Below are 25,626 nucleotides of genomic sequence, written 5' to 3'. Positions count from 1 at the left end.
ATTTTCCTGAAAGCCAGGCCTTCACTGTTTGCTACTCTTGGTTTCCTTTCCAGGAACCCAAAGAGCTATCTTTAAGCAAGCAATGAGGCACTGGGAGAAGCACACTTGTGTGACCTTTGTGGAGAGAACTGATGAAGAGAGCTTCATTGTGTTCACATACAGAACATGTGGGTAAGTGACGCACGCATTCCCTGCAGCGCACTATTGCAAACAGCGCTTTCAGTCACACCTGGCTTTGTAAGTCTAGCCCAGAACACACCAATGGCTAGCTTGGAGAATCTGTCACAGAGATGCAGCTGGTCACTTTCAGTGAGGATTGCTAGGATGGTTTAGTATTTGCTCAGAAGGTGCTAATCCTTTCTGGATTCTTTTTTCCTGAGATAACACTTAAGTGTACATGTGCTTGTTTATAGATATACACTTTTTTCTTTATGTTTTCTTTGTACTTACATGTAAGTACATATAGTGTATGCAACTGCTGGCCTGTCCTGAACCCTGCCAGATGCCATGCTCTGTTCCTGTGTTTTAGAGTTCCTCAAGCCACTGATGTGCTGCATTTTGTGGGTTTTCTTTTCCAGGTGTTGTTCCTACGTGGGTCGCCGAGGGGGGGGCCCTCAGGCAATCTCCATTGGAAAGAACTGTGACAAGTTTGGTATTGTGGCTCATGAGCTGGGTCATGTGGTGGGTTTCTGGCACGAGCACACACGGCCTGACAGGGACCAGCATGTCACTATCATCAGAGAGAACATACAGCAAGGTAAAATCACGCTTCAGGTTATTCACCTGACTTTTGGCTGGGTAGAAATCTTTCTTGCTACACTTGTGGAAAATGCTGGTGGTCTGAGGGTTGGGATAGAGAACAAGAAATATTGCTGTCGGGTAAGGGTCAAAACAGCTATATGAATAGAAATTTTGGATGTCCAGCTGGAATTGTTGAAACAGAAGAGCATATCCATTTCATTCTAGGCTTCCCCAGGTAAAAGTCCTTTTTTTTTTTTATTCTCTAAGAGTGGTTTGTTTCTTTTCCTTTTTGTCATCACAGGTCAGGAGTACAACTTTTTAAAGATGGAAGCTGGGGAAGTGAACTCACTTGGAGAGACTTATGACTTTGACAGCATCATGCACTATGCTAGGAACACGTTCTCCAGGTGATAATTCAAGGTTATGTGTCCTTAGGACCATTTTTGGTAGTTGTGGTTGACTCTGTGGGATATATAGAGAGCCTAGAAGGAGACCTCTGATCTATTGCTGCATTGCAAGGCTCAAAAAATATTTGAAGAAGGAAGCTTGGTGTAGTATGGTGGACTCCTGTTTTCCCCTTTCCACTGTATTTACTCAGTAATAATCCTGGTAATCTCAGAGTTTCCAAAGCCTTGCTGACATTCTTTGCAGCCTTCCCAGGCAGCACATGTGTATCTGTGTGCATATCTGCCCATGTGCACGTTGGGTAATACTGGAACAAGCTTTGAATCTTTGGAGTCACAATACAGCCATCAGAGTCTCTAGTGGTTGTGCTGAGGGAAAGTTGAACTCTAGATCATGATCTTTAATTGCTTGGGTGGCTTTTTTACCCATTTATGCATGAGCTTTCACTCATGGCCTCTGCAGCTGTGTGATTCTGTGTGACTGGGTTTTTTCATGGAGGAGTTATCAGTCCTTCCCCATCTAATGCCAGTTTCTGCACAGGCTGTTTGTCCTTGACTCCCATCTCATGCCTCCAGATGGAGCCCATTTTCTGATCAGACTGCTCCACTGCATAGAGAGGTGATATAAACACAGTTATGTCCTGTGTTTGGAATGAGAGTTACTGGATGACCAGATTCATTTTGCTGCATTGTTAGAAGTTTTCTTCCATAAATTCTACTATTGCTCCTTCCCAAGAGCTTTCTGTCACTACATACTGCAAGTTAAGGGGTTGGAAGGTACAGTGGAAGTATTCACACTCTTGGAAAATTTTTGTTGCAAAAATTAAAGATGTCTTTGTGAGTTTTACATTTTCTTACTCCCTTGTTGTAGTGAAGGGCCAAGTCTGTTGTTTTGTGCTTTTCTTTTGACAACTTCACACCAACCAGTGGAAAATTGCTGAAATGCTGCTTGTTGTGGCAGGAGGAGATTGTGCCTGGGCAGGGATGTTTTGCAGACTTCGCTGATTTCTTTGCATTAGATATCCAAAGTAAACAATTTTTCTTCCCTTGAAGCATCTGCTGGACCCTCCCAGCATTTGCTAAACTCTTAATGGTTTGAATTGTCTTGCACAAAAGCAGGATTAAGTTATTACTGCCATTTATATTGTGGATGCCTTTGAGTCTGTGTCTCTTGAAAACTGGGGTCCTTCAGAGCACTGCTGGCCCAAAATGGGTAAAAATGGCAAGAGTCCTGCTAGATTTAAATTGGTGCTTGATAGGATTTTTAAGCCTGTTTTCTTTAAGCTCTTTGTCTCTGTGACCCACCCTTACCCCAGTTGCAGTCTTTGTGCAGTAATTGAACTGAGCACTAAGTGCCCTGGTAGGCTGATTGTGCTCTCAGCACAAATAAGCAGGGCTGGAATTGGCTTTTACTTTGCCAAGACCTGTCTTGACATCTGCTCCCCTAAGGGAGCAATGCATTGACCAGCCAGAGAGAGACTGGTGGGTGTATGCATCTGACCTTCCCACCTCACTGAGGTTTGCTGGCCAATTGCAACCCAAACTGACACAAGCACAGAGTCCATGAAGATTTTAAGTTCCGGCAGGTTTCATTAAGATCAGTGGCTAGGAAAGGGAGAGAGTTCCTGCTTGGGCCTGCAAGGAAAGGGCTGCATTGAGTGTGTTAATGCAGTAGCAGACACAAAAAGTCGACATAAGATGGTGTGAGCACCTGACCAGTGGAGATGGGATGTGTGAATGAGCAGGGAAAGGACACAGTCATGTCTGTGACTTACTCTCTTACAGCAATTCTTACTTGGCACTTAGTATAACCTTGTTTTTAGCTTTTAACAGTCAATATTGATGATAGTAAATCATATGGTGCTTGCCATGGTCAAATGCTGCTATAAATCCTGGGCCCTTTTTATTCTAAACATTTTACCTGGGACAGAAAGGTATAGCCTTTCTGAGATTTGATGAGTCCTAGCAGTTTCCAGTGATACTTTTGAGGATTGGTGTAGAGTCACCCCTTTGCATTTCATAGCAAAATATGCCTCTCATTTTTGTCTGTGGCTAATAGAAATAGGAGTATGGTACAAGAGGCTGTAATGACATCAGGAACAAGTTTTTACCATTGGAACTTCTGTTCTCGTCTAGGTCAGAAATTTGCCTGTAGTGCAGAGTGTGGCTGCAGGCTTTTATTTCCTGGTGCATTCCTTACAACATGGCAGCAATCTAAACTGAATGTTGCTGTATCATGAAACAATTTCTTTTATAGCTGTCAAGACCTAAAAATGGCAACTTAGCAAGAAGAAAGTTTAAATCTTTACAAAGCCCTAAGCAGGTAGCTGGTTACCTTCATTCAGTAAGTGGCTTGCTAGTAGACTTTATGGCAGAGTCTGGAGTTACAAAACATGACCTCTGCAAAGCTCATGTTCAAATGAGGGTGTAAGTAGCCCTGCCTCCGTGCCCAGGAGGCACATCATGTGTTTGCAATGCACTGTCCTAATCCTGCACAAGACATACATGGATCCTCCACAGGTTTTACTGCATGAAGTGTCATGCTGTCTCTCTTCTGCACATGGAGATATAAGGTGGCTGCCTGCAGCTGCGTCCTTAACCTGCCTTGAATATCTGCTTCCTTGAGTGTTGCTCAGGCACCTGTATTTGTTACCCTATCTCCTGGGACATGAATGTTTAGCATCTGTTGAGATCAATTGATAATTTCATAGCATTGGCCTGGCACTTTGCATGTTCAGGGTGCTGTGCAGATGCTACTGACTTGTGTGAGTCTCTTGTCAGACTCTGTTGTTCTTAGCTGGTAGGAATGGTGGGGTGTTTGCTTGGCTTACACTGCGCTGGGCAGCTAATGCATGTTCTGCCTGTTCCTGGACAGCAAGAGAATGGGGCATCCAGGATTCATGGGTTCTTCTCCTACCTCTGGGAGGGGAGTTCAGATATTTTACTCAAGCATGGTTCTGGTGTTAGACTTCCTGAGCTGCTCTGTTTAATGATGTCTGTTTGTTGTTTATTAATTTTTGAGTTAAAGTATTTGCACTTTTAGAGGCACTCACCAAATGTGTAACTTTACATTCCAAATGTTTCTAAGCAGATGAGGTTTGGGTGGACAGCATGAGACTTCTGGGACTTGTGTAGCTTGGGCCAGACAGATTCTCCTGTTCTTGGTTCCTTTGATGGCAAATTGAGAGAAACTGTACTTACTGCTCTGTAGTTGAGAGTCATGTTCAGCAATTCACATGAAAGGAGAAAAAATTCAATTGGAAGAAGAAGCAAAACCAAAAATCTTACTGCCTCAGCATAGAGTACAGCCTTCTAGAAGAAAATGTGTTTGGCAGGTAGCAAGGGTAATTTGAAGTTGTGTGGGTTGTTTGTGTTGTGTGAGTAGTGTCTGAGGTATATACTATGTGCAGAAAGCTGAGGGCGGTGAGTGCACAGTTGTGAGGGCTGGAATGGGAAAAAGAATCAAAACTTTGCATGTGCAAGTAGTGGTTTTTCTATTAAACTCTGTCATTCTTCCCTGGTTGAGCTTGGAGTTCTGCAGAAAGCATTTCAGAGGCCGCAGAACTATGTCCCTGCCAAATGCTGAGTTCTTCTGTGAACTCCTGAGGAGGCTTGAAAATTTACTGTGAGCAAACTGACCTGTTTCTATGCTTGTGGTGTTTCTGGAATTGGAGGATTTATTTTCAATACATAAACTTAAATAAATTCAGCCCAAGGCATGCAGTTGGCATTTAGCATAACAAACTGAATTTATAAATTGAAATTTGAGGGACTCAGCTCAGATCTTCTAAGTATTGGTTTTGGTGCTGATCAGGAATTTTTCTACTGCTGAAAAAATGCCAATATCTCCCATGCAACAGTTGATTCCAGTTTTCAAAACAGATTAAATTCCTTTCCCTCTATTTCTTTCTTCAGTTTGAATATTTACAAAACAATTTCCCCCTTCCCTCCCCACCTCTGGACTAGGCAGCACTAAAATTATTGCTTCTGCCCTGATTTCCCATTGGGCCCTCTGGACAGTTGTATCCTGTCCTTCAGAAAGAGCAGTCTGCCTCACTGAGCTGATGCTGAAGGTAAAGCTCAATGTTAGCCTTGGTATCCCCAAGCCTGTTTGGTATTCAGGGGTGCAGTGAAAGGTTGACTGGACTGGACAGCCTGGCTGCAAGAGCTTGGATTTTGCCAACCTGGAGCTGAGGTTTCTGATTCCCTCCCTCCTTCCCTACAGTCCTAATGCTCCCTTGGGGTCTCTTTCTGTGTGCAAGCTCTTGCTTGGCTACGTGGACTGCATTTTGATAGAATTGGGGCCTGAGCTTAAATCCTTCACTGGACTGAGATCAGAAGTGCAGTAAAGAGCTCCTGAGTGTGAAGCACATGGAAGAAATAGTAGCAAGTGAAAAGAGGTAGAGACAAGTGGAGTTACTAGCTTGGAAACTCATACAAAACAAAGGTAGAGCACATGATCTTTTCCTCTTGTCTGTGGTAGCCACAGACACTGCCAGCCCAATCCCATCTGCTACTGGGAAAACTCCCCTTCCTCTGCTTTGGCTTAAACGCCAGATCTGTGCTCCAGCTGAGCCAGATGTGCCATGAACTGTCTGCAGGAATATTTCATTGCTTTTTCTGATTTATGGCAAGGAATGTGCTACCTCAAACAGAGGCAGCAGCAATTTTGAGATATCCAAGAGGAATTTGGCTTGGCAGACTTGCTTGTACATTTGGAAGCTGTCTGCTATAGTGAGAAGGCTGTCTTGAGATAGTTAGCAGTTATTAGAAGCTGAACCACTACTGCTTGTTAGCATGGGATATATGGTCAGGGGGATGGGTGTGGGAGGCCTGCCAGCTCTACTTTCTGTTCATTGTGTCACTTTCCCTACTTGACTGCTCTGTGTGTCTCTGCTCTTCCCTTCAGAGGAGTTTTCCTCGACACCATCCTTCCCCGTCGAGATGACAACGGGGTGCGGCCGACCATCGGTCAGCGTGTGCGCCTGAGCCAGGGGGACATCGCCCAGGCAAGGAAGCTGTACAAGTGCCCAGGTAAATATGGCCTGGGGAGGTGGAGCCAGCTCACCATAAACACATGGCTTATGTGGAGAGCCTTGGAGCTCAAGAGCAGCACCCTTTGAGGAAAGAGACTCAGAAACACAGACTATCAAATGCTTTAGGCTGGAGCTGTGGGGGAGAAGTGAACATGCCTAAGATGTGTCTCCTGTTAGTACTTTTCCGGGATTCTTGTTGGGTTTGGGGCTTCAGATTGCTCCAGTGTAGGCTCTATTTGTAGAAAATTGAACTGATGCACAAGGCTATGGACAGAGTGGGGACTAGGAGTTAGCAAAATGGTGGAAAAATGTCTGGTAGACTGAGGCCCTGGAAAGTGGTGGATCGTTGGTGTGCAAATCCACTGTTTTTCTGTATCCAACTACAGGTCAGAAAGTATGAGTCCATAAGGGTCTAGAATGAATTCTGAGGGCTTTAGGGTCTATATGTTTGAAGATTACTGCTTTTATCTTATAATGGGTGGTGTAACTTGTAGGTCTGTTAGTTCTAATTAATTTTTTTTTTTCTTTTTACCTCATAATTACATTTTTCTTTTTACACTCATCATTATCTCTAAATTGATTTTGGTTGAATAAAATGTTGTTCTTGCAAAATTATCTCATGGATTAGTTTAGGGGTTCATTTTTTTGTGCTATGTTTTTTGCTGGAGTCAGACTTAATCCAGCCAGGCTTTTCATTCCCATAGCTGGAAGAATCAATTACAGATTTAGATTTCTCAAGGCAAGCTGAAAAGCCACTTTGGCCTGAGGTACTAACTAAAAGCTACAAACTCTTCTGTGAGTCTCAAGTTTTCCATTTGTGAAGTAGAACTTTTCCTACTTTTTTTTTTTTCACAAAGCTTTACCAGAGGTTATTGCAGTTCAGAACATATTAGGCAGGAAAATAATTAGAGATTTAAGCCTACTAAACTTGTTTTTTTCAAGTACCTGTTGTTCTGCTTTTTTTCTTTCCTTAAGATGTATACACAAGTATACATCTTGCATCTTAGGAGAAGAGGTGCAATATATTTAATGACAGTGACATCTTCTTCTGCTATTTGAATCTGTAGCTTGGAAAGTTTTCTTCCTCTGCAAAATACAAAGCAAAGGGGTTCAAAACCAAAGGACTTCATCTCTGTGTTCAAGCAGGGTCTGAATGAGACTTTAGGATGAAGACACTTTGTTCAGCAGGCAAGCTGAGGATTTTAGGGTAAAATGCTGCAATATAATTCAGAAGTTGAGTGGCAGATGGCTTCCCTTTTACAAAGAGAGTCTCCATCTGAGAATACCTAATAATATCTCCCAAAAAAAGTGCTAGTATGGTGGAGGATGAGTTACAGGCATGCACTGGAATCAGCCAGAACAACTGCTGTATCTGTTGTGAGAAACAGGGCTCTCCAGCTCATTAGACTGGACCTCATGTGCTTGCTACACTTAGGGCTTGCTTAGCTTGTCCATTTCTAAAACCCTGCTGGTCTAAATTGCTCTTAATTCCTCAAAGCTTATACCTGCTGAGTTAAAGTTAGTGCCAAGCCAGGTGAAATGAAATGAAATTCGCTGAAGGAATTTCTGGAAGGCAAGTTGCAGTCTGCTATAGAGTAGTTAATGCTAGATTTGCTATGGCTGCACAGTTGAGGATTTGATGACTACAGTGACTATAAAAGCTTTAAAACAGCTCATCCTTCTGTCTTATGCTGTGCTAAAGGAAAAAGGCTTGTGTAGCTGTGCTAATTGTGCAGGAATGGTTAAACAGTAAATTGAGAATGGTCCTGCATTATATAATTTTCTCCAGTTCTCTGGGCATTTTCAAAAGGATACAGTGTACCAATAACCAGCTGATGAGCTGTAAGTGCCTGTCACCCAACTGCTTCATTTACAAATGAGTTCTGAAGCATTCATCTTACTTCTTTGCTTTTCACCTCTGTTCCTTTCTACCTGCTCAGTTTCTCGGATCCCAGAAGTACCGAAAAGTTGCTTTCTTGGACTTATTGTCTTCTTTGCTACTAAGTGGAGAACAGTCATATTGCTTTTTAGGGTGCTCTGCAAGAGATTGTGCTCTCCCCACAAAGATGCATTGCTCACTGCTGTGCTTCCCCTGCTCTGCACTGCTCTGCACTTTGCTCCATGCTGCAAGGCCAGCCTGGCACAGGGTCTGGGGAGTCAGAGAGTTAGATAGGTCTGCTTTCATATTTCAGCAAAGTAGTCTTTGCAAGTAGACACAATAGTACCTGTTCATAATTACAGGGTCTTGCCAGTCATTGTGTAATTGCATTCTGGGAGAATTAAGTCTGGCCTGTTGGAAACCTTCACTATTTCTCATCTGAGGGTAATAATCTCCTATCAGTATGCTCATGTTGTGCATGTTTCCTCTGATTTTGAGCTGCCTTTATAATTTCATGTTTGTTTAAATAGATTTTTGAGCAGAAAAAAAGAACATTTATTTATCCTGGTGAGTTGGGGATTGGAATCCCCTATTTATTAAAAAAAATATTAAAAAGCTCCTTTCTGTGTCCCCACATTTCTTCATCTAGTCTGATCTGCCATGCTGTGGATCAAACTTCCTTAGGGAAATTAGGAAATTGCAGATTAGGTGACTCCTTCTCCCCTGCTTGAACATATTACACTTTTTTCAGTGGAACCTGTCTCTTTTCACCTCCAACTGCACACCCGCCCATCTAAATGTAATCATGGCTGCAAAATTACCCTGTGATAGCATCAAGCAGAGGACCAACCCCTGGCATTTCTATGAGAAAGGGAAGGCCTTGTGGCTCTTTCAAAGCACTGCTGCTCAGTCAGGGATTTTTGCGGGCTGCCTTGCCATCTCTGAGGAAACAGAGTTCCAGGTCCAGTGGAGCTTTATAATATGGGTTGGTTGTGAAACCAGAAAAACAACTGGGAAGCAGGCAAGCCAAGGTCCCTGCTCCTTGCAATTGGCATTTGGATGTGTCTGGTGGGCACTGTAAAGGGAATGGGAGCCTTGATATTTGTGGTCCTCCCACCCAGCCAGTCAGGTGCTCTGCAGGTGTGGATGGTCCTTGTTCCAGCTCAGCCATCCTGTCTCAGAGAGCAGAACTACAGTAGTCACAGCTTTTCCAGATGTTGGAAGCTGCAGTTCCCTAAAGGATCATATGCATGTGCATATTCTTTGCTTCCCAAAAGTCACTCTGGGATCTACATTTCATCAACTGCAGCAGGCCACAAAACAGGAAGTTGAAGAGCAATGGACTGCTGTGCTCATATTTTGTCCTGTGCAGCGTGGTGATCAGGAAGGTGCTGGGCAGCTGAAACATGAGGGTGATGGGACTGGCCCTGCTTTTGTGTAGGATGTTTTAAGCCCAAAAAAGAAAATTTACAATGGTAACTAAGGAGAACTTCATTGAGCAGCTTGTAATGAAGGGAAAACAGATTTGCTGGCAGCAGTATGGGGTTGTGAAGTGGGATGGGGTTAATACTTTGCATTTGATTAGTGAATGAGATATTCCTCAACTGAAACCTGAAAGTGCTGGCATGTGGAAGGATGATGAAGGAAGAAGGGTTCTTCTTTAGTAGCTGTTTCATATGTCCTGGCAGTGATCATTTTCTATCCCAAAAATTCTGACAAATTTCACATCAGCCCTTTGGCAAGGCTTCAGGTGGTCAGTGACCTCTGGCCAGTACCATGAATAAGCCCTGTTGGAGTGCCAGCCACCAGCCTGCACACAGCAGCCATGAGCAGTCAGTTTGGTAGACCCTGATGTCTTTCAGAGTCACTCCTTTTTGATAGGTTTCTTTTTCCCCTCTCCTGCAGCTTGTGGAGAGACCTTGCAAGATTCAACAGGTAATTTCTCAGCCCCTGGCTTTCCAAATGGCTACCCCTCCTATTCCCACTGTGTCTGGAGGATCTCGGTGACCCCAGGGGAGAAGGTAGGTGCCACAGCAGCACAAGGTATACTCTGCACTTCCCTCTTGTGAGGTTTTGCCTGTGATGACAGTGTTAGAACCTGCCAGAAGATCTCTGCATGCCTGGCGTGCAGGAATGGAGCCTAGAAAGGCTCCTGAGCACCACTCAGGAGAGAGCTGAAGTCAGGAATATGTGATTTTGAGGAGAGAAGTGGTGATGCTGGAGCAGAGCCCCTCACATATCTGGGCTGTGTGTTGATCTCTGATCCTCCCTCTCAGTTTGAGACTAAACCCTGCATGGACATTTCCTGCCACCTGTTAGATTTGGCAAGCACACATTCCAAAGCCAGTCAGATGAGTTAGATAAAATGTGCTGCAGTCTAGGGTCCTGAAGGGAGCTGAGGAGCTGTGAGTGACATCCGTGGCCTGCCCCTGTCATGCAGGCATAATGTCCCTGTCAGGGCACTCCCACTTCCCGCCTGGAAATGCCAAGCCCCACTGCACATCAATCACCCACCCTGCCCACCTTCCTCCCAGCTCCTTTTGTTTTATTGATCTTCCTGTAGAAATGAAATCTTTCCTTAATCCAGCAACACCAGCCCTTCAGGCCTGTCACGCCATGCCAGGCTGCAGGAATGAGCAGCCCCCTCCTTGGCAGAGTGACTTTGCTGAGGATCACCCTCCAGACACGCTTAAGGCTCACGCTCGGACCGAGAAGCGCAGAGCTCGTTTGTTTTGCAGCAGCTGCCGGGCTCCGGGACCTGTTTCTGTCACCTGCAAGCCCAGTCCCATGCCATGCTGAGCTCCTGCCACCAGCTGCATGGAGAGCATCGCTGGGGCAGGAGGGCCAAGAGCTGTCCAGGTTTGACAACCATAGCACTGAGAGTTTCCTGGTGTCAATCTACTATAAACTCTCCCTTTGCTTCTCAGCCTCTTCAGAGCTGTGTCAGGAAGGACCCAGCATCTAATTAATGCTGAACCACTAGTGTTGAAAAAGGAAATAAAGAATTGATTTCAGATTAAATGCTTCAATTTACCTGTTTAATTCAATGCAGTGGTTGGTGCAAATTGTTGCTCTGAGGTGTTAGCTCAGAACAGATACTGGGCTTATAGCATTCATCTGCCTAGAAACAGATTAATCTCCTTTTGCTGTCTAAAGGCAGAATAATGCAAAACTGTGAAAAAAAAGTGAGTGACATCATTACAACTGCACTCTGTACACCCAACCAGTACTTTGGGGGAGAAATCCATTTTAACATAAAGACATTTCTGTGACTATGTTCAGATTCTGGATGTAAATTAATTACATGGGTCAAATCTTGCCAGAAAAAAAATACAAGTACATGCCAATGGTGACCTCCGTAGGTGACCTCCCAGACCTAGACCAGTGATCCATCTTAGAGAGGAAGGAAATGAAAATAACATTTTAATGCCAAGTTCTGTTTGTTAAAGCCACTGAATGCAATTGCATCACAGTGATGGTGTGAGTTTGATGGTCAGAATGTGGAACCTAATTAGCAAAATTCAATATTTCTTACTCATATCATTTATATTCAGGTATAGACCCTAAATATGTGTGGTTTGTGACAAGGTCTTTCTCTATGATTTTCACATTACTCAAAACCAAAGGGTGTAATTTTAAAAATCTGAACTGGGCCTTTTTTAAAGTAACATTTTAGTAACTGAGAAGTATTGAATTGGAATTACAGAATTGATAGTAAAGGGCTCTCTGCTGTCATATACTATCATGATTTCATTAAAACACCTTGAGAAGCCTTTCATTTTTGAGAAAAGGTGGTGTACAAATCCTGCAAACGGCCCAGCTGTCTTTGCCTTGCATACTCACTTAGGCAGCGCTGTAGTGAAAATAAAACAAAACAAACTGTAGAGTCTTCTCTTTAAAGGAACTCCCTCCCCAAAGAGAAATGTGCCCTCTCTCCTTTCAGATTATGTTAAATTTCACATCAATGGACTTATTTAAAAGTCGCCTTTGCTGGTATGATTATGTGGAGGTGCGTGATGGCTACTGGAGGAAGGCTCCGTTACTGGGTGAGTAGCTATCTCATTTTAATTGCATTTTGTGTATTCTACTTGATGCTTTGGAGAGTGGATGGGGAAAACTAACAGAAACAAACTTTCCTTTACTTGGAAGGATCCTAGGTCCTGCTTGTGCACTGGCCATCCCTTAGTGTCTCCATCCAGAGATGTCGATGTGCTTTATTCACTCCCAGTGATCCATGCTTCAAGCCCTGTGGTCACAAAGGCTTTATTCCTTCCTTTTCCAGCTTGAGAAATGAGGCAGGGAGGGAAGTGAGCCAGGGCCCTGGCTGGGACTAAAAATGTAGTCTCTGGAGTTTTGTGATTGCTCTTTCCTAAGTCCAGGGAAGAACTGTCAGGAAGTGAGAATGAAGCAGCTGCACAGTTCCTGACCCGAGCTCCTGCCATTATTTCTCATGAATCTGTGTTTACAAATACACAGTATTTGTACTTTGAGCCTCTGTAGTCCTAGCAGGGAACTTGCTAGACCGTGCCATGTCAAATTGTGCAAGGACTCTGCTCTCCTTCTGCTCCCGGAGATCTCTACAAAGTGCAGCTGCTCCGTGTCCTCCCTGTTTCTCTGCCTCCTGCTATCATAACTGCAAGTCTTCTGTCACCTTGAATGGTTCAAGAGTCCCACCTGCTTTGCCTCTGCCTCTGATCCTGACCTCATCCCCTAAGCTTGGTGTCCCAAATATGTAAAATGTGATACTGCAACAGCCTCTTCTGCCTGAAAGGAAAGAAGCAATCGGGTTGGGCATCATCCCCAGCTCTGTTAGAGGTGCTGCACCCCATGCTGCAGCACAGGACTTGGGCTAGTGAGCATCGGGTCAGAGGGTTTAGGGAGTTTTGGGTGCTCTCCTTGGCCCCACTGGACGTCCTAGTCCTAGTACCAGGTGAGGTGCTGAGGCTGAAGCCATGCTGCTTCCCAGGTTTCAGTGGGCCTCCCTTTCAGGGCAGTTGGCAGCTGGTTTTACTCTTTACTCCCTACTTTGGGGTTGGCAGCATATACTGCTGTTCTCTGCTGCATGTGTGTCAGGTAACATTGCTCCAGCAGCTGCAATTTAGCTCCTTGTTATTTTTTTTTCCTGCTGAGTAATTTAAAGGTACTTCAGAAGCCAAGCACCTCCCTGTCCCCTAGTGCAGGTGGACCTGGGAGTGTTTCCATCTGGAAGGAGACGCTGCATGAGTGGCCGTGGTTCCTGCATGGGGCTGAGCCCATGAAATTAGGTCAGAGAGGCAGACAGACGGCAATTCAGCAGGGGGTGAGGAGGGGGATTACTGTGAATTGTGAAAGCATGGGCTTCTTGTGGAGAGAAAAAATACATGTGTGCTGCATATTTTCCCAGGGAAGTGTGTGAAAACCCAGCCTTTAAGTGGTGTATAACTTTTTATGAATGGGCCCTTTATCACACTCTTAGGAACTTGCTCATTCTCGTTCCTCATCTGTGTTTCCTCTTCTTGACGCCCTTGTTAAACTCCAAGCCTAAAGCCAGGGGGAAGTTGCTCAGTGACCCTAGAGGAAGAAGCTTTGCAGTGCTGATGCTGTTTTTAGCATCCCCTTTGGGAGTGGAGATGGGGGATGCTGTTGATATGCTGCAGGGCTGTCACACTGCTCCAACAGCACTGGGCAGGTTAGGGGCACAATAGTAGCTGAGTGAAGCTGGGTCCAAGATAATATTTGGATGGGTGACTCTGCAAGAAAAAAAAGCTGTTTGTGAAACTGCCATTCCCAGCCAGTTAATGGGAAATACGATGTTGTCTTGAAGGTAAGGCATTAACCAGGTTTATACCCGCAGGAAGTTGTTCAAAGATGCCTTTGCCTGGTGTTGGAAGGCCAGGATCCCTATCACTGCTGTCCTGACTGAATTCAACCTCAAGAAGTGCTCTTTGCCTCTGTCAGATTCCAACTGGCATTCAGCTGGACAGGGTGCCAAGACCATGTTGAATTCAGTGTATAGCCCTGCTGGTGTGAGCTGAAGTGAAAAACCATGTTTGCTCTGTGCAAGCTCCTGACCCAAGAGCACGTCCCTGCCAATCAGTGCACACTTGGTGCTTGCTCTGTTTCTGTCAGGAGCTTCTGGCTTCAAAATAGGAGCACCAAATTGGGGTTGTTGAGGTTGTCCAAGCTGCAGACGCCATCTGCAGCTGTTCTGTTTCAGGATTCATTCCTACTGGCAAAATTTGGGAATTTACCAGTGCTGGTACATGCCAGAGAGCTCAAAGCTAGTGCAGTCATGGAGCAAAATGGCTCCGGGTCTCTTTCTCTTGAAAGAAATTAAATGACTGCTGAAGCTTAACTGGGATTTGTTGAACAGAGAATGAGGGAAGTGATTTTTTCTCATTAGCCTGGCCGTGTCCTGCCCTTTGTTTGACTTGGAGTACTTGCTCCTGGGTGCAAAGTGCTGAAAGAGTTTTCAAGACTTAGCAGGTGGAAAGGACATTCCCTAATGCCACATCTCTAGAAGGACAGGGGGATACTTCCCCACCATGGTAGTGTATTTGCTGAATTATGTGATCAAGACAAGAGCCCTTTTGAATTTACTGGGGCAATAGAGGCTTCATCTGTAACTGGATTCTACTCCCAGCTGAAGAGAACTTTAATTCACTTAATAATGAAAAAGAATATGAATTAATGAAGGGAGCGACACAGAAACTTTTTCAAAAGCACAACTGATGGGAGTGAAAGGTGTTTACACAAGCACACTCCTTTACCAAAGACTCTTTGCTTTCTAGAGTCACAGGTGCCCATTATGCTGTGCTGTCCCTCAGGATACTGTAGAGATCTTTATTGCTTTCTTGCCTTCTAGGTAGATTTTGTGGTGACAAGATTCCTGAACCAGTGATCTCCACGGACAGCAGGCTGTGGATCGAGTTCCGGAGCAGCAGTAACATCCTGGGCAAAGGCTTCTTTGCACTCTACGAAGGTACAACCCTTAGCCAGAAGTCTGCATCATGGGGAGCAGATGGAACAGGATGGAGGGCTTTATGGGATCAGCAGAAGTTCTGCTGCACTGTGTGGTTAGATACAGCTATGCCCTTGTTTTTATGGGAATTGCCAGATTTTGTGGCTTGTTTCAGTAGACAAGGCATGAATTTTCCAACTATATTATCACATTTTGAGGTGCACAACAAGATGGGAACACAGAGCAATAGCTTCCATACTTAGGCTAGGTTCTGTTTGGTCTAACCAGCCCCTGCAAGCAGCAGTGTATGGAGCAAGAGTTTATTTCAGTATTTGAACAGGCAAAGTTCTGTTTGGGATCATACATTTTATATCACTTAATATAGATTGTCTTGGGGTGGTTTTATTTGTTTGGTTGTGGTTTTTTTTTTTTTTTTTCTCAAATTCAAAGGTTAGTCTTTTGTTTCTCCTTTGTATGTTTTACTTCCAGGAAATTGGAAATTAGAATGTCAGATCTTCTACAGGTCAGGTATTTTAGAAACTTGCATAGCACTGAGATGATGAAACCACTTCAGTGGAGGAACAATACTACCATAGTCATTAAAAACCAGTAACTTCCCTTTTCCATATATGCTTGGGTTTTTTGCAGTAAAGATTGTAAAATGTATTCAAAGCCCTCATTGTTTTCTGGGCAGCAGGCATTTTTTTTAGAAATACCAGTGTTGTCAACAGTGTTGAGGTTGACTGTATTGATACCGACATTGCATCATCTTCTTTCTTCAGCCACAGGAGCAAGCATAATGCTGGAAGCCCAGTGCCCAAGTGTCCCATAAACTCATGAATAATGATGCTAACAGAGGGAAGTGAAGCAAACATGGGACTGTTGGGGAAGTGCAAATAAAGCATATGAGGATTTCACAGCAGTTTGGGGCTAACAAATCTGTTTCACAGGAGAAATATCTGGTTTCTGCAGGAATTGTTGCCCCAGAGACAGAACTAGCTTGCCTGATGTTGGGTTTTTTTAAACATCTCTCCTGAAAAGCAGCTGTTGCCCGGAGCATGTGGTTTGTAACACCCCTTTTATGGTAGTTTGTTGGAATTGGAAGTGATCAAATTAATGTGTATGGCATCATCCTTCATATTGCTAAATGGTATTGGAAGAAAAAAAAAATTACATTGGCTGCATTCCAAAGTCACTTTGCAAAGTGACTTTGTTTTCCCTTGACAATTTCCCGTATTTCCTGTTGATTAATAAGTGATCCCTGAAGATTCAGTAAATATGAGCTTGCGTCTCTTGATTTTTGAATAGAGCAACTGAAGGTAGAATGTGCAGCTAGTGGTCAAACAAACTTCAAGTTCATATTTTCCTGCCTCTTCAGGAGTGACTTTTTATATAACCCTTTCCTGCAGGAAATTTCCCATTGTAAGGCTGCCAAATGCATGGCTTTGCCTGAGAGCAAGCACAGAGTATGACTGGTGTAAACCAGCTTGTACTACAGACACAGTGATGGCTCATTGCACAGTTTCATTCTTACCTCTGGATGATGAAGGGAATGCTTAAGCACTGGATATCTCAGCCTCCTCTTGTCAGAACAGCAGGTAGAGAGATTGTCTGCATGTCTTTCCATAATTTATTTGCTGAAATAGGAGATTTTCCGAAAGTCTTCTTTAATCCCTATTTCCCTCTTAGGCAAGTTCTGATAATATCTGGTTTCTTTTGCCCTTTGGAAAGTGGCTTGCCTCAGGTGTTTTGTGACTTCTGTGCTTAGGCAATAAAGGTAGCTTTTATTTCCAGGAGGGATTGCATATAATTGTTTAATTTTCTATCAATTTTTGTCCAAAATCTTTCTCTGCTGCCGTAAGTTCCTCTTTTTCTTTTGACCTCCTTCCTCAAATTTAGCACTGCTTCTCTGTCTTCTGCTTTAGTGACAGTGTATATGAATGCTCATGCATCTGAGCTTTTCTGGAAACTGTGGGTGAAGACTGATTTTTGGGCTTGGATTCCTCCAAGTCTTGGCCCTAAAGTTTTCAGAGGATGGGAGGAAAGAGGCAGAAGCATGCAGCCACATGATGGTAGAATTACTCGATCCTAAATGACAGTTTATGTAGTGAAAGTGTCCAATTAGTTCAGTCATTCTGTTCCCTTTCTTTCATGAGATTTAAGATGGGAAGATGTTGGTGGTTTTGTCCTACAGCACTGCTGACAGCCCTGAATGTGCCATCCTTACCATCTTCTCGGGCTCTATCCGTAGATGTTCTTTCCATTTTGCAGTAAGGCTCTTCCAAGTATAGTTGACACTCAGCTGTATCTCAGTGTGAACTTCTGCAGTGGATAGAGAAAATATTATTTGTTGGCTGTCAGTTTCATGGCTCTTAGAAAAAAAGTCCTCTGCTCTTGAAGGCCTCTTTTTGATGGGTGGGGGAGAATTTTTTAAAGGGTCCTTCAGAGGTTTTCTCATGCACCACTGGTAGCACTGAATATATGAACTCAAATTGCACTCTAAATTGTGCTCTGAAGCTGGATTTTTGGGTGCAAGTTTTTGGTGGTGCTTTAGCACTGATTCTGTAAAACAGAGGTTAGCTGCACTAATGAAACAGTGCTTTTAACTGTTACATTAGCAGCTTACAATGCAAGACCAAGACAGTGTTACCCTGTACTGGAAGCAATCTGCAGGACACTTCATGGAGACCCTATCTGAATTGCAATGCAGTGCCTTGTGGGGAGAAGCCAAGGGGGAGGATGGTTGATATCTGGCAGGTGTCATTGCAGTAGCATCTCTCTTGTACTTTCTACTGGTGCTTTTTGTTTCCTTGACTTTAGGCACAGCCAAAACATTAATGTGTTTTGTAGATGTGTGTCGTGCATCGTGGGTAACACAGGTTTTAGCCTGTGATCTTACTTTCATTTCTTATATAGTCTTGCAGACAATTTTGCTGAGCTGCTGTTGTCTTCAAGATATTCACTAGTTTTGTATTAAACTAGATTTCCATTAAATTTTCTATTTTGGTATTTAAACTTACTCTTATATTTGGCAGTAAAACTTAATTTTTCATGCACAGCAGTCAGCCTGATGGTCTGGTGGCGAACAGCTCAAGTTGTGCTTGTTAATATTGCCATCGTGTGGCTGGATTAGATTTGCAACTTCTCCCCTCTCCCACACCCTCACCCCCAACTTTTCTTGGTTCTTAGTGCTGGTAGCAGGTTTCAAGGAAATATGAAGGTGAGCAGGAGTATGAATAACAGAAATGTATAAAAAATATCTGCCCTAGTGAGCTCACCTTCTGAGGACATTAGGACAGCAAGATAGGAGACACTGCTATAAAACAAAATGTTAAAAATGTCTATGACTTGTGTGTTGCCTTTGTATAGCAAGCAATACTGAGACAGATTTGATGAGAAAGGTGTGTATGGAGTGGGCTTTACCTGGAGACAAACTTGCAATCTCATGGGTTTGCTGTTTCTTTTTTATGAAGCTATTTGTGGTGGGGAAATACACAAAGATGCTGGCCAGATCCAATCTCCCAATTACCCAGATGACTACAGACCTTCCAAAGAGTGTATCTGGAAGATCACAGTTTCTGAGGGTTTTCACATAGGAATCACATTCCAAGCCTTTGAGGTAAGAAATATCATTGCATATTATATTGCAGATATTATTTTGCCTCTACAAACCCTTTAAAATGAAAAAGAAAGTAATAATAGCAATAATAATAGTAATAATTAAAAAATTGTTTGACTACTTCAGAGGACCATTTACCTTACCAGACGTTTTCTCAGATATTTTGATTTTTGAAGTTTAAAATATGCTGAGTTTTCAAAAACTGTTACTCTAGACGGAAGGAATTAGAAGGAACTCAGAAGTGTTGATGATGTTAGATAGGGACTCATGAGTCCTTAAATTTTCACTCTGGTCAAATGGAAGTAAATGGTCACAATCAAAAAAAACTCTTGTTGGTGTCACTGGGAATTGTCAGATTGCAGGATGTGACTCCCCAAAAGAACATCGTGTTCCCAGATGGCAGACAGACTTTGAAGAGATGACAAAAAGTTTTCTTCTGCTGGTTATAGGATGTTTTACACTCTTATCTACATGTCAGTGATCAGTCTCTGATTGCTGATGTTAAATCACACACAAGAGTGGGCAGGACCTTGGTTGGTGCATAAATCTCGTCCATCCCACAGGCTCCTGTGGCTTGTGTACGCTCACCATACGTGTCGTGTAAAGGGCTGACACTACTGCCTCACCGTGGCTGCTCCTTGAGCCTTTTTGTTTGCAGCTGTTCTGCTCTGTTTCTTACAGCTTCTCTTGCAGAAGCAGTTTGTAGATGGTCAGGGGCTGGGTTTCACTGCAGGGTAGCCACGAAGCAGTGGCAGAACTGAGATGTGCCTAGGCTCAAATGCAATTTGAGCTGCAGAAGAGCTCAGTGGCAGCCACAGCAAGTACTTAGCTGTAGCCAGTTGTTTGGGGAGCTGGTCTGTGGCCAAAGTCAAACTGTGTCACTAGCCTGGCTGAAGAACTCTCACTGTGAGGTACAGACAGACACTTTTCCCACTGCAGATTGAGTGGCATGATGCCTGCTCCTACGACTACCTGGAGATCCGAGACGGCCTCACTGAGCAGAGCCCCCTCCTCGGCCACTTCTGTGGCTACGAGAAGCCAGAAGACATCAAATCCAGCTCAAACAAAGTATGGATGAAGTTTGCATCTGATGCAACCATCAATAAAGCAGGCTTTGCAGCAAATTTCTTTAAAGGTATGTGATCTAATACATCTCACAGTCAAAGCTGGGGACAATTCATCCCTTAAGCTACTGCCATCCACAAATCAATTCTATCTATCAATTCACACTTTATCATTCCATCCACTTGTACTTAGAATTTTTTTGAACAATTTGTTTGCAAATATCGAATTTATGTACAAATTGCTTTGAGACTGTAGAGGGGGTTGATGTCTCTACTGGCAGAAACACCTCCTCCCTGATTAGGACAGAAATAAACTCTGCTGGGCTGGTGTCAGCATAAATGTTGCACAGCTGGATGGAATGAAACCTCTATTTAGCCATAGCAGAGGACACTTACATTTTCAAAGTACTAATACTGCACAAGGAGTGGTAAAAACAGCTCTCTGCTTAAGTTCGATTCCAAAAGAAACCTCTGGAGAGAGGATAAATCTAAATGCAAGTAGAGTCCTAGTAAAAGAATACTGAGACCTTTAGGAGATTAGGAGACGAATGTATTCCTAAACTAAGATTCTCTTCAGGAAGATGTAGAACTAAGATTTTAGGTTTTTTTTTTAAGAGCTAGACCCTAGAAATGGTCCTTTACCAGCATCCTGGTGACTTGATAGAGGCAAGAGCAAATATCTAACTGCTTGGGAAAATACCTGTGGAGCTGCTGGGGGTCAGTCATTCATGTTTATCTTAGTTTCAGTGGCACTTGTACAGAAATAATAGTTGCAATGCCAATATTTGGATTGCATAAGTCCTTTATTTATTCCTACCTTAACTTTTGTCTTGTATGAAGAGTATCATGGTCCATTTAGGTTTCTCAAATTTTCAGGAGAATATATTCTGTGAATTAAACTTTATTTCATGAACTTCAGACTTAAAACAAACAAACATGTCAGGGCTCAATCCCCTTGGCTCAGACTAGTCTAACCTATGAATTCACTTATTCACCATTCAAGGCATAAAATGTCATCATTTATAACCCATAATTCTTAAACCATGCACTTAAGTGAAAAAAAAAAGGTAAATAAAGTTTAATTCACAGATTATATTCACCTGTAAATTTGAGAGGTCTTAATGGACTGTGACAAAGGGTGATTGCAAGATCACTGGCAAATACTGTCACATTTGATCTCAGTTCCTGGACAGGTCTCACAGTACCTAAATTTCCTTGTTTAAGTTTCTCAGGTTCCATAAAGGCTCAGAGAATACTTCTTCCTAAAGATATATTGACCCTTTCAGGAGTGAACAGTGCAGGCTGAGTGTGGCAGAGATGTCTTTCAAGATTAGCACTACATGGAGACACAGCAAGTCATTCTCTAAAATCTGAGTTTCACCTACAAGTTTGTAGGAGAAGAAAGTTATACACCTGAACCTGAAGTGCTTTCTCTGTGATGCAGATAGGCAAAAATGAATTTGTTTCTTTTTTTTTTTTAATGTAAAAATGTGTGAACTTGTATACTAGTGCAATTGGAGACACAGGTATTTTCTGTGGAGTTTTTGCTGGCAGACTAGATCTTTCAGTGTCTGCTTGAATTTCTCATATTTGAATCAGAAACCATGTAGCTTGTGGTTACAGCATTTTTGGTTAGAGCATTTTTAAGTCCATGTCAGTAAATTCAGCTGAGGAGCAAAGTGGTTTTGCCTGAACCAAGCCTCACAGTAGTCACAGCTGCACAATTTCTAGCCAGCTTGCATGGTGGGCAGAGCTGATGTCTGTGTGCAAAAGCTGTGTAGACACATGTGCAGGCTACATGTGGAGTTTCAAGCTGGAATCTGAAGTCTGCAGTCTCTACCTCTATATCCAGGGGGATTGTGAGACAGACACTCCATGAGCAAAAGGAGTGAATCAGATGGCTCTGCAGGCACTCTTCAGACTGCTTCTCATAGCTGATTGGTAAGCTTTGCCTTAATGAATAAGGAAAGGAATAGCGTTTCAATTAAATGTCTTACAACACTGAAAGAAAATAACTTAGCCTAAAAGATCAGAGTTAAGGATGGAATTGAATGCTATGCTTTGTGAGACCATGCAATGGTAACGTTCAAGTTTCAGAGAAAATAAATCTGCAATCAGCTTAAAGGGTAAGCCATTGGTCACACCCAAGATGCATTGCCAGGAAGATATGGAGAGCAATTACCTCATGCCCACCCAGTCAGGTAATCCTGGATACCTCCAGGGTTTTTCTTGTTAGTTGTCTTCATTTTGGCAACAAATTGTTTGTATCATTGAAGCCTATTTTTATATGGTTGAAGTGTTAGTTCATCTACCTGGAGCAGGGGAGAAGAATGAGAAGAAGCAGCAGGGTCATATACTGCCTGTGGCTTCCCATCCCCTCCTGCCTTTGCACACCCGTGGCTTTGCTGAAGGGGCTGAGTGTAACTTGTAGGGGGGTACAAGGCAGGAGGAGAGGGGCTTGGAGTGAAGTTGAGCCAAGAAAGGGAAGCAGAAAGATGTTTTCTCTAAATAATTTGTTTGCTCAAACCAGAACTTGCTCTTATTCTTCCTGTTTTCTTCCTCATTCCATGGGAGTGGCAGGCCAGGGAATGAACCAACAGCAAGGTGGGAGTTCAGCTGCTAGCTGAGGCTAACCCACCACAGCCATGTTAATAAAACCACCTGTTAAGGGATGCATGTGGAATCAGGGGTCAGGGTGAGAAGCCAGGGCCTATCTTTGTATTAAAATGTCTGTTCAGGTTGTTGAGATGTGATTGAAGAACCTGACTTCAGACTCTAGGACAGCTCACGTGCCTGTGAAAAGGCAAATCCTGGCGTGTCCTGCCAGCTCCTTTGCAGCACCCTGTTCCATGGGGTATCACCTCCCTCAGCTCAATTACTGTGTGTGCCATAGTGGGTTGGTTCCTGGTAGCTCAAGTTACTCAAGAGGGTGAGGAATTTAAAACAAACATCACAAAGCCAAAAATGGCATATGAGAACAAAAGGCAATGAAGTCTTTACAGGATACAATGTTTTCCTGCTTGTGTCTAGAAAAAGCACTGTTGGCAAGTGGCAGTAATGGCAGTCCTTTATGGTTCTGCGTTAGGAGTATTTCAGCCCTTGTGAGCTTTGCTGCAGTGCCTGCTTCACAGCCTTGGCTCAGCAGTCAGGGCTCTGTTCCTTCTGTCCAGAAGGGTTGCATGAGGAATATCAGGGTGTTTGGGTGGTCAGGAAAGTGCTACTTGCTCTGGTTTTCTCCTGACAGAGATGGATGAATGTTCCCTGCCGGACAATGGTGGGTGTGAGCAGCACTGTGAGAACACACTGGGCAGTTACAAATGCACCTGTGAGCCTGGCTATGAGTTGACAGCTGATAAAAAGAGCTGTGAAGGTAAGTAACCCACAGACTGAGCCATCTGACTCTAGGAGAGGTACTACAGCTATAAATGGAATTGAGCAGTCTTGGTGTGATTTTCCTTACCCCTCCATCCTCTTTATTTCACTTTATTTTCCCCCAACAGATATTTTTGTTTTTGTTAACATCTTCCATTGAAAAACAAGTTTTGGTTCAAAAATCCCTGAAAATGCTCTGGTTTATACTGCTAGTCATCCCTAAAGCCAGTTGTCCTTCATGGCCAGAGATTGCTGTTCAGACCAGATCTCCCACAGTGCAACATAAAGGAAGCAGGCATTACAACCTAACCATTGAGTGGCCCAAAAGTATTTAAATCTAACACTGAATTTATTTGTTTTTCGTAAAGGAATTTACTTCATATAATAAAATATCAGTGGTTTGTCTGCATGCAAAACAGGCTTTTCCCCACTGAAGAGAATTTTCCTCCTTTCCTCTTCTATGAAGAAAAAAAACCCCATGTCTATATTAGAAGGTGTTTGTGTCAGCTTTCTAGAGAGTTAATCTCATGCAGCAAGTGTTGCTTCTACTCAACAATACAGCTGTTGGTGTGCTGAGAATCCATCCATTGTTCTTGTCTCAAAACTCTGTCTGTAGGGACAAAACTCCACATGCTATCAGTGGTGCTCTCAACGTCACCTGGTTTGCCCTGACTTCTGCTTTTGTCAAACTCTTTGGGTAAGCGTGCTATTGACTTAGTGAGGGCACTCAGGTGTGCAAAAAGCTTCTGAAAGCTTTTTTTTTCTCCATAATCCCTAGCAATTTTAGCAAGCCGGTTGCTAAGTTGCTACAACTTGGCAGGATTTTTTTCTGAACTTCACTCTTAACCTCCTGTTTTAAACTTCATTTGTGGGCAAAACAGAAAGGATAGTCTTTGAAATTGTAGCAATATACATCAGAGTAAATTGCTTTTTTTTCTCCAAAACCACTTTCTTGTTATTCTATTTATGTTGAAGCTGCTCCCTTGGGTTAGGGTTAGTCCTCTTAATGCAAAATGATGCTGGGAACAAGACACAGAAAGCTTTTATCCCTGTGGGTTTTGAAGATGTGGCTATATCTCATTATTCTCAAGAAACAGCAAGAAAAAAAAAAGCTTTGTTGCAAATACAATTTTGCAGCAAATTGAGGTTTACTCCTTTGAGGTAATAGCCTTCTCCTCCCACAAGAGAATGAAGCTGAGATGTCTTAAGTTTTTAAGGATATGGGAGAATACAGTTAAGTCTTGACTTTGCCTTCAACTTTCCCTAGAGAAGATGCAGTCCAAATATAATAAACCACTGAAGAGTTGACAGGAATGTCTTCCCTATGATTCCATTATCTTGTAATTATCCCATTACTGATAAACTTAAAATAGTAAGGTTTGTAGCACTGAGTGTAGGTGAATTTACCAAGCTGGGTTTTACAACTGTGTTGTGCATGTCAAGTCAACTGATTCACAGTAAACCCAAGGAGAGAGATTAAAAAGGAAATTAAGTCTTACATAGTGGCTCTCAGGGCCATAGCCTCACTGGGAGGTGATTTACTGCAGTTGAAGGTTCTGTCTTCTTCACACTTCCCAGCATTTTAAGCCTGTTCTGGAGGCTGGGATTTGAAATGTGCCACCCACCAGGATCTGGTTCATTTGCTAGTTAACTGTGGCCCAATCTGTGTGTCTGAACACAACCAAGTAAAACTTGTGTTCATTTATTGCCTCTCCAGCTGCCTGTGGGGGCTTCATCACCAAGCTCAATGGGACCATTACTAGCCCTGGATGGCCCAAGGAATATCCTACTAACAAAAACTGCGTCTGGCAGGTGGTAGCTCCAGCCCAGTACCGGATCTCTCTGCAGTTCGAAGTGTTTGAGCTGGAAGGCAATGATGTACGTAACCAGTCCCTGCATCTCAGAGGTGGGACTACTGGCTAAATCAGAACTGGATAAATCCTTGGAGTACAAGGGAGGAGGAGGCTCTGTCTTACTGGTGGAGCTCCTGCTTGTTTTCCCACCCTCAATGTAATTACACCAATGACAGTGATTGTTTTCCTTGAAGTCTGGATTTACTTTCTCTATGGAGTGGAAGGATTAAAGCTGTTCTTTTATAAGTGGGTGTAGTGGTTTAACCCAATCTGGCAACTAAGCACCACACAACTGCTCACTGACTTCCCCCCAGTGGAATGGAGGAGGGGATCAGAAAGGTAAAAGTGAGAGAAACTCATGAGTTGATTTTAATAGATAAAGCAAAAGCCACTCATGCAAGCAAAGAAAACTGAGGAATTAGTTCACTACTTCCCATGGGCAGGCAGATGTTCAGCCACCTCCAGGAGAGCTGGTCTCCATCACACATAGTAGTTACTTGGGAAGACAGACAATGTCACTCCAAATGTCTCCCCTTCCTGCTTCTTCCCTCTACTCACCCCCCCTTTATATACTGGGTATGATGTCCTGTGGTATGGAATATCCATTTGTTCAGTGAGGATCAGCTGTCCTGGCCATGTCCCCTCCCAGCTCCCTGAGCAGCCCCAACCTCCTCACTGGTGGAGCAGTACAAGAAGCAAAAAAAGGTCTTGGCTCTGT

At 43.3% G+C, this 25,626-nt stretch overlaps 1 protein-coding gene across 1 annotated transcript in view; it reads left to right on the top strand.

Moving 5' to 3' along the window:
* The window catches only part of TLL2 (tolloid like 2), an 85,454-nt gene that overhangs the window by 50,418 nt on the left and 9,410 nt on the right, over nt 1-25,626 (top strand). The window contains exons 5-15 of the mRNA XM_071438988.1: nt 54-171; nt 579-757; nt 1,043-1,148; nt 6,055-6,179; nt 9,966-10,081; nt 12,004-12,106; nt 14,905-15,021; nt 18,474-18,619; nt 19,559-19,754; nt 22,928-23,053; nt 24,773-24,933. Coding sequence (XP_071295089.1) covers nt 54-171; nt 579-757; nt 1,043-1,148; nt 6,055-6,179; nt 9,966-10,081; nt 12,004-12,106; nt 14,905-15,021; nt 18,474-18,619; nt 19,559-19,754; nt 22,928-23,053; nt 24,773-24,933 — 1,493 coding nt within the window. The remainder of the gene's footprint in view (nt 1-53; nt 172-578; nt 758-1,042; nt 1,149-6,054; nt 6,180-9,965; nt 10,082-12,003; nt 12,107-14,904; nt 15,022-18,473; nt 18,620-19,558; nt 19,755-22,927; nt 23,054-24,772; nt 24,934-25,626) is intronic.

This window comes from Agelaius tricolor, unplaced genomic scaffold (assembly GCF_023055355.1).
Source record: "Agelaius tricolor isolate 1412-34295 unplaced genomic scaffold, bAgeTri1.0.p SCAF_13, whole genome shotgun sequence".
Classification (NCBI taxonomy): domain Eukaryota; kingdom Metazoa; phylum Chordata; class Aves; order Passeriformes; family Icteridae; genus Agelaius; species Agelaius tricolor.
This window is presented reverse-complemented; position numbering and strand designations above follow the sequence as displayed.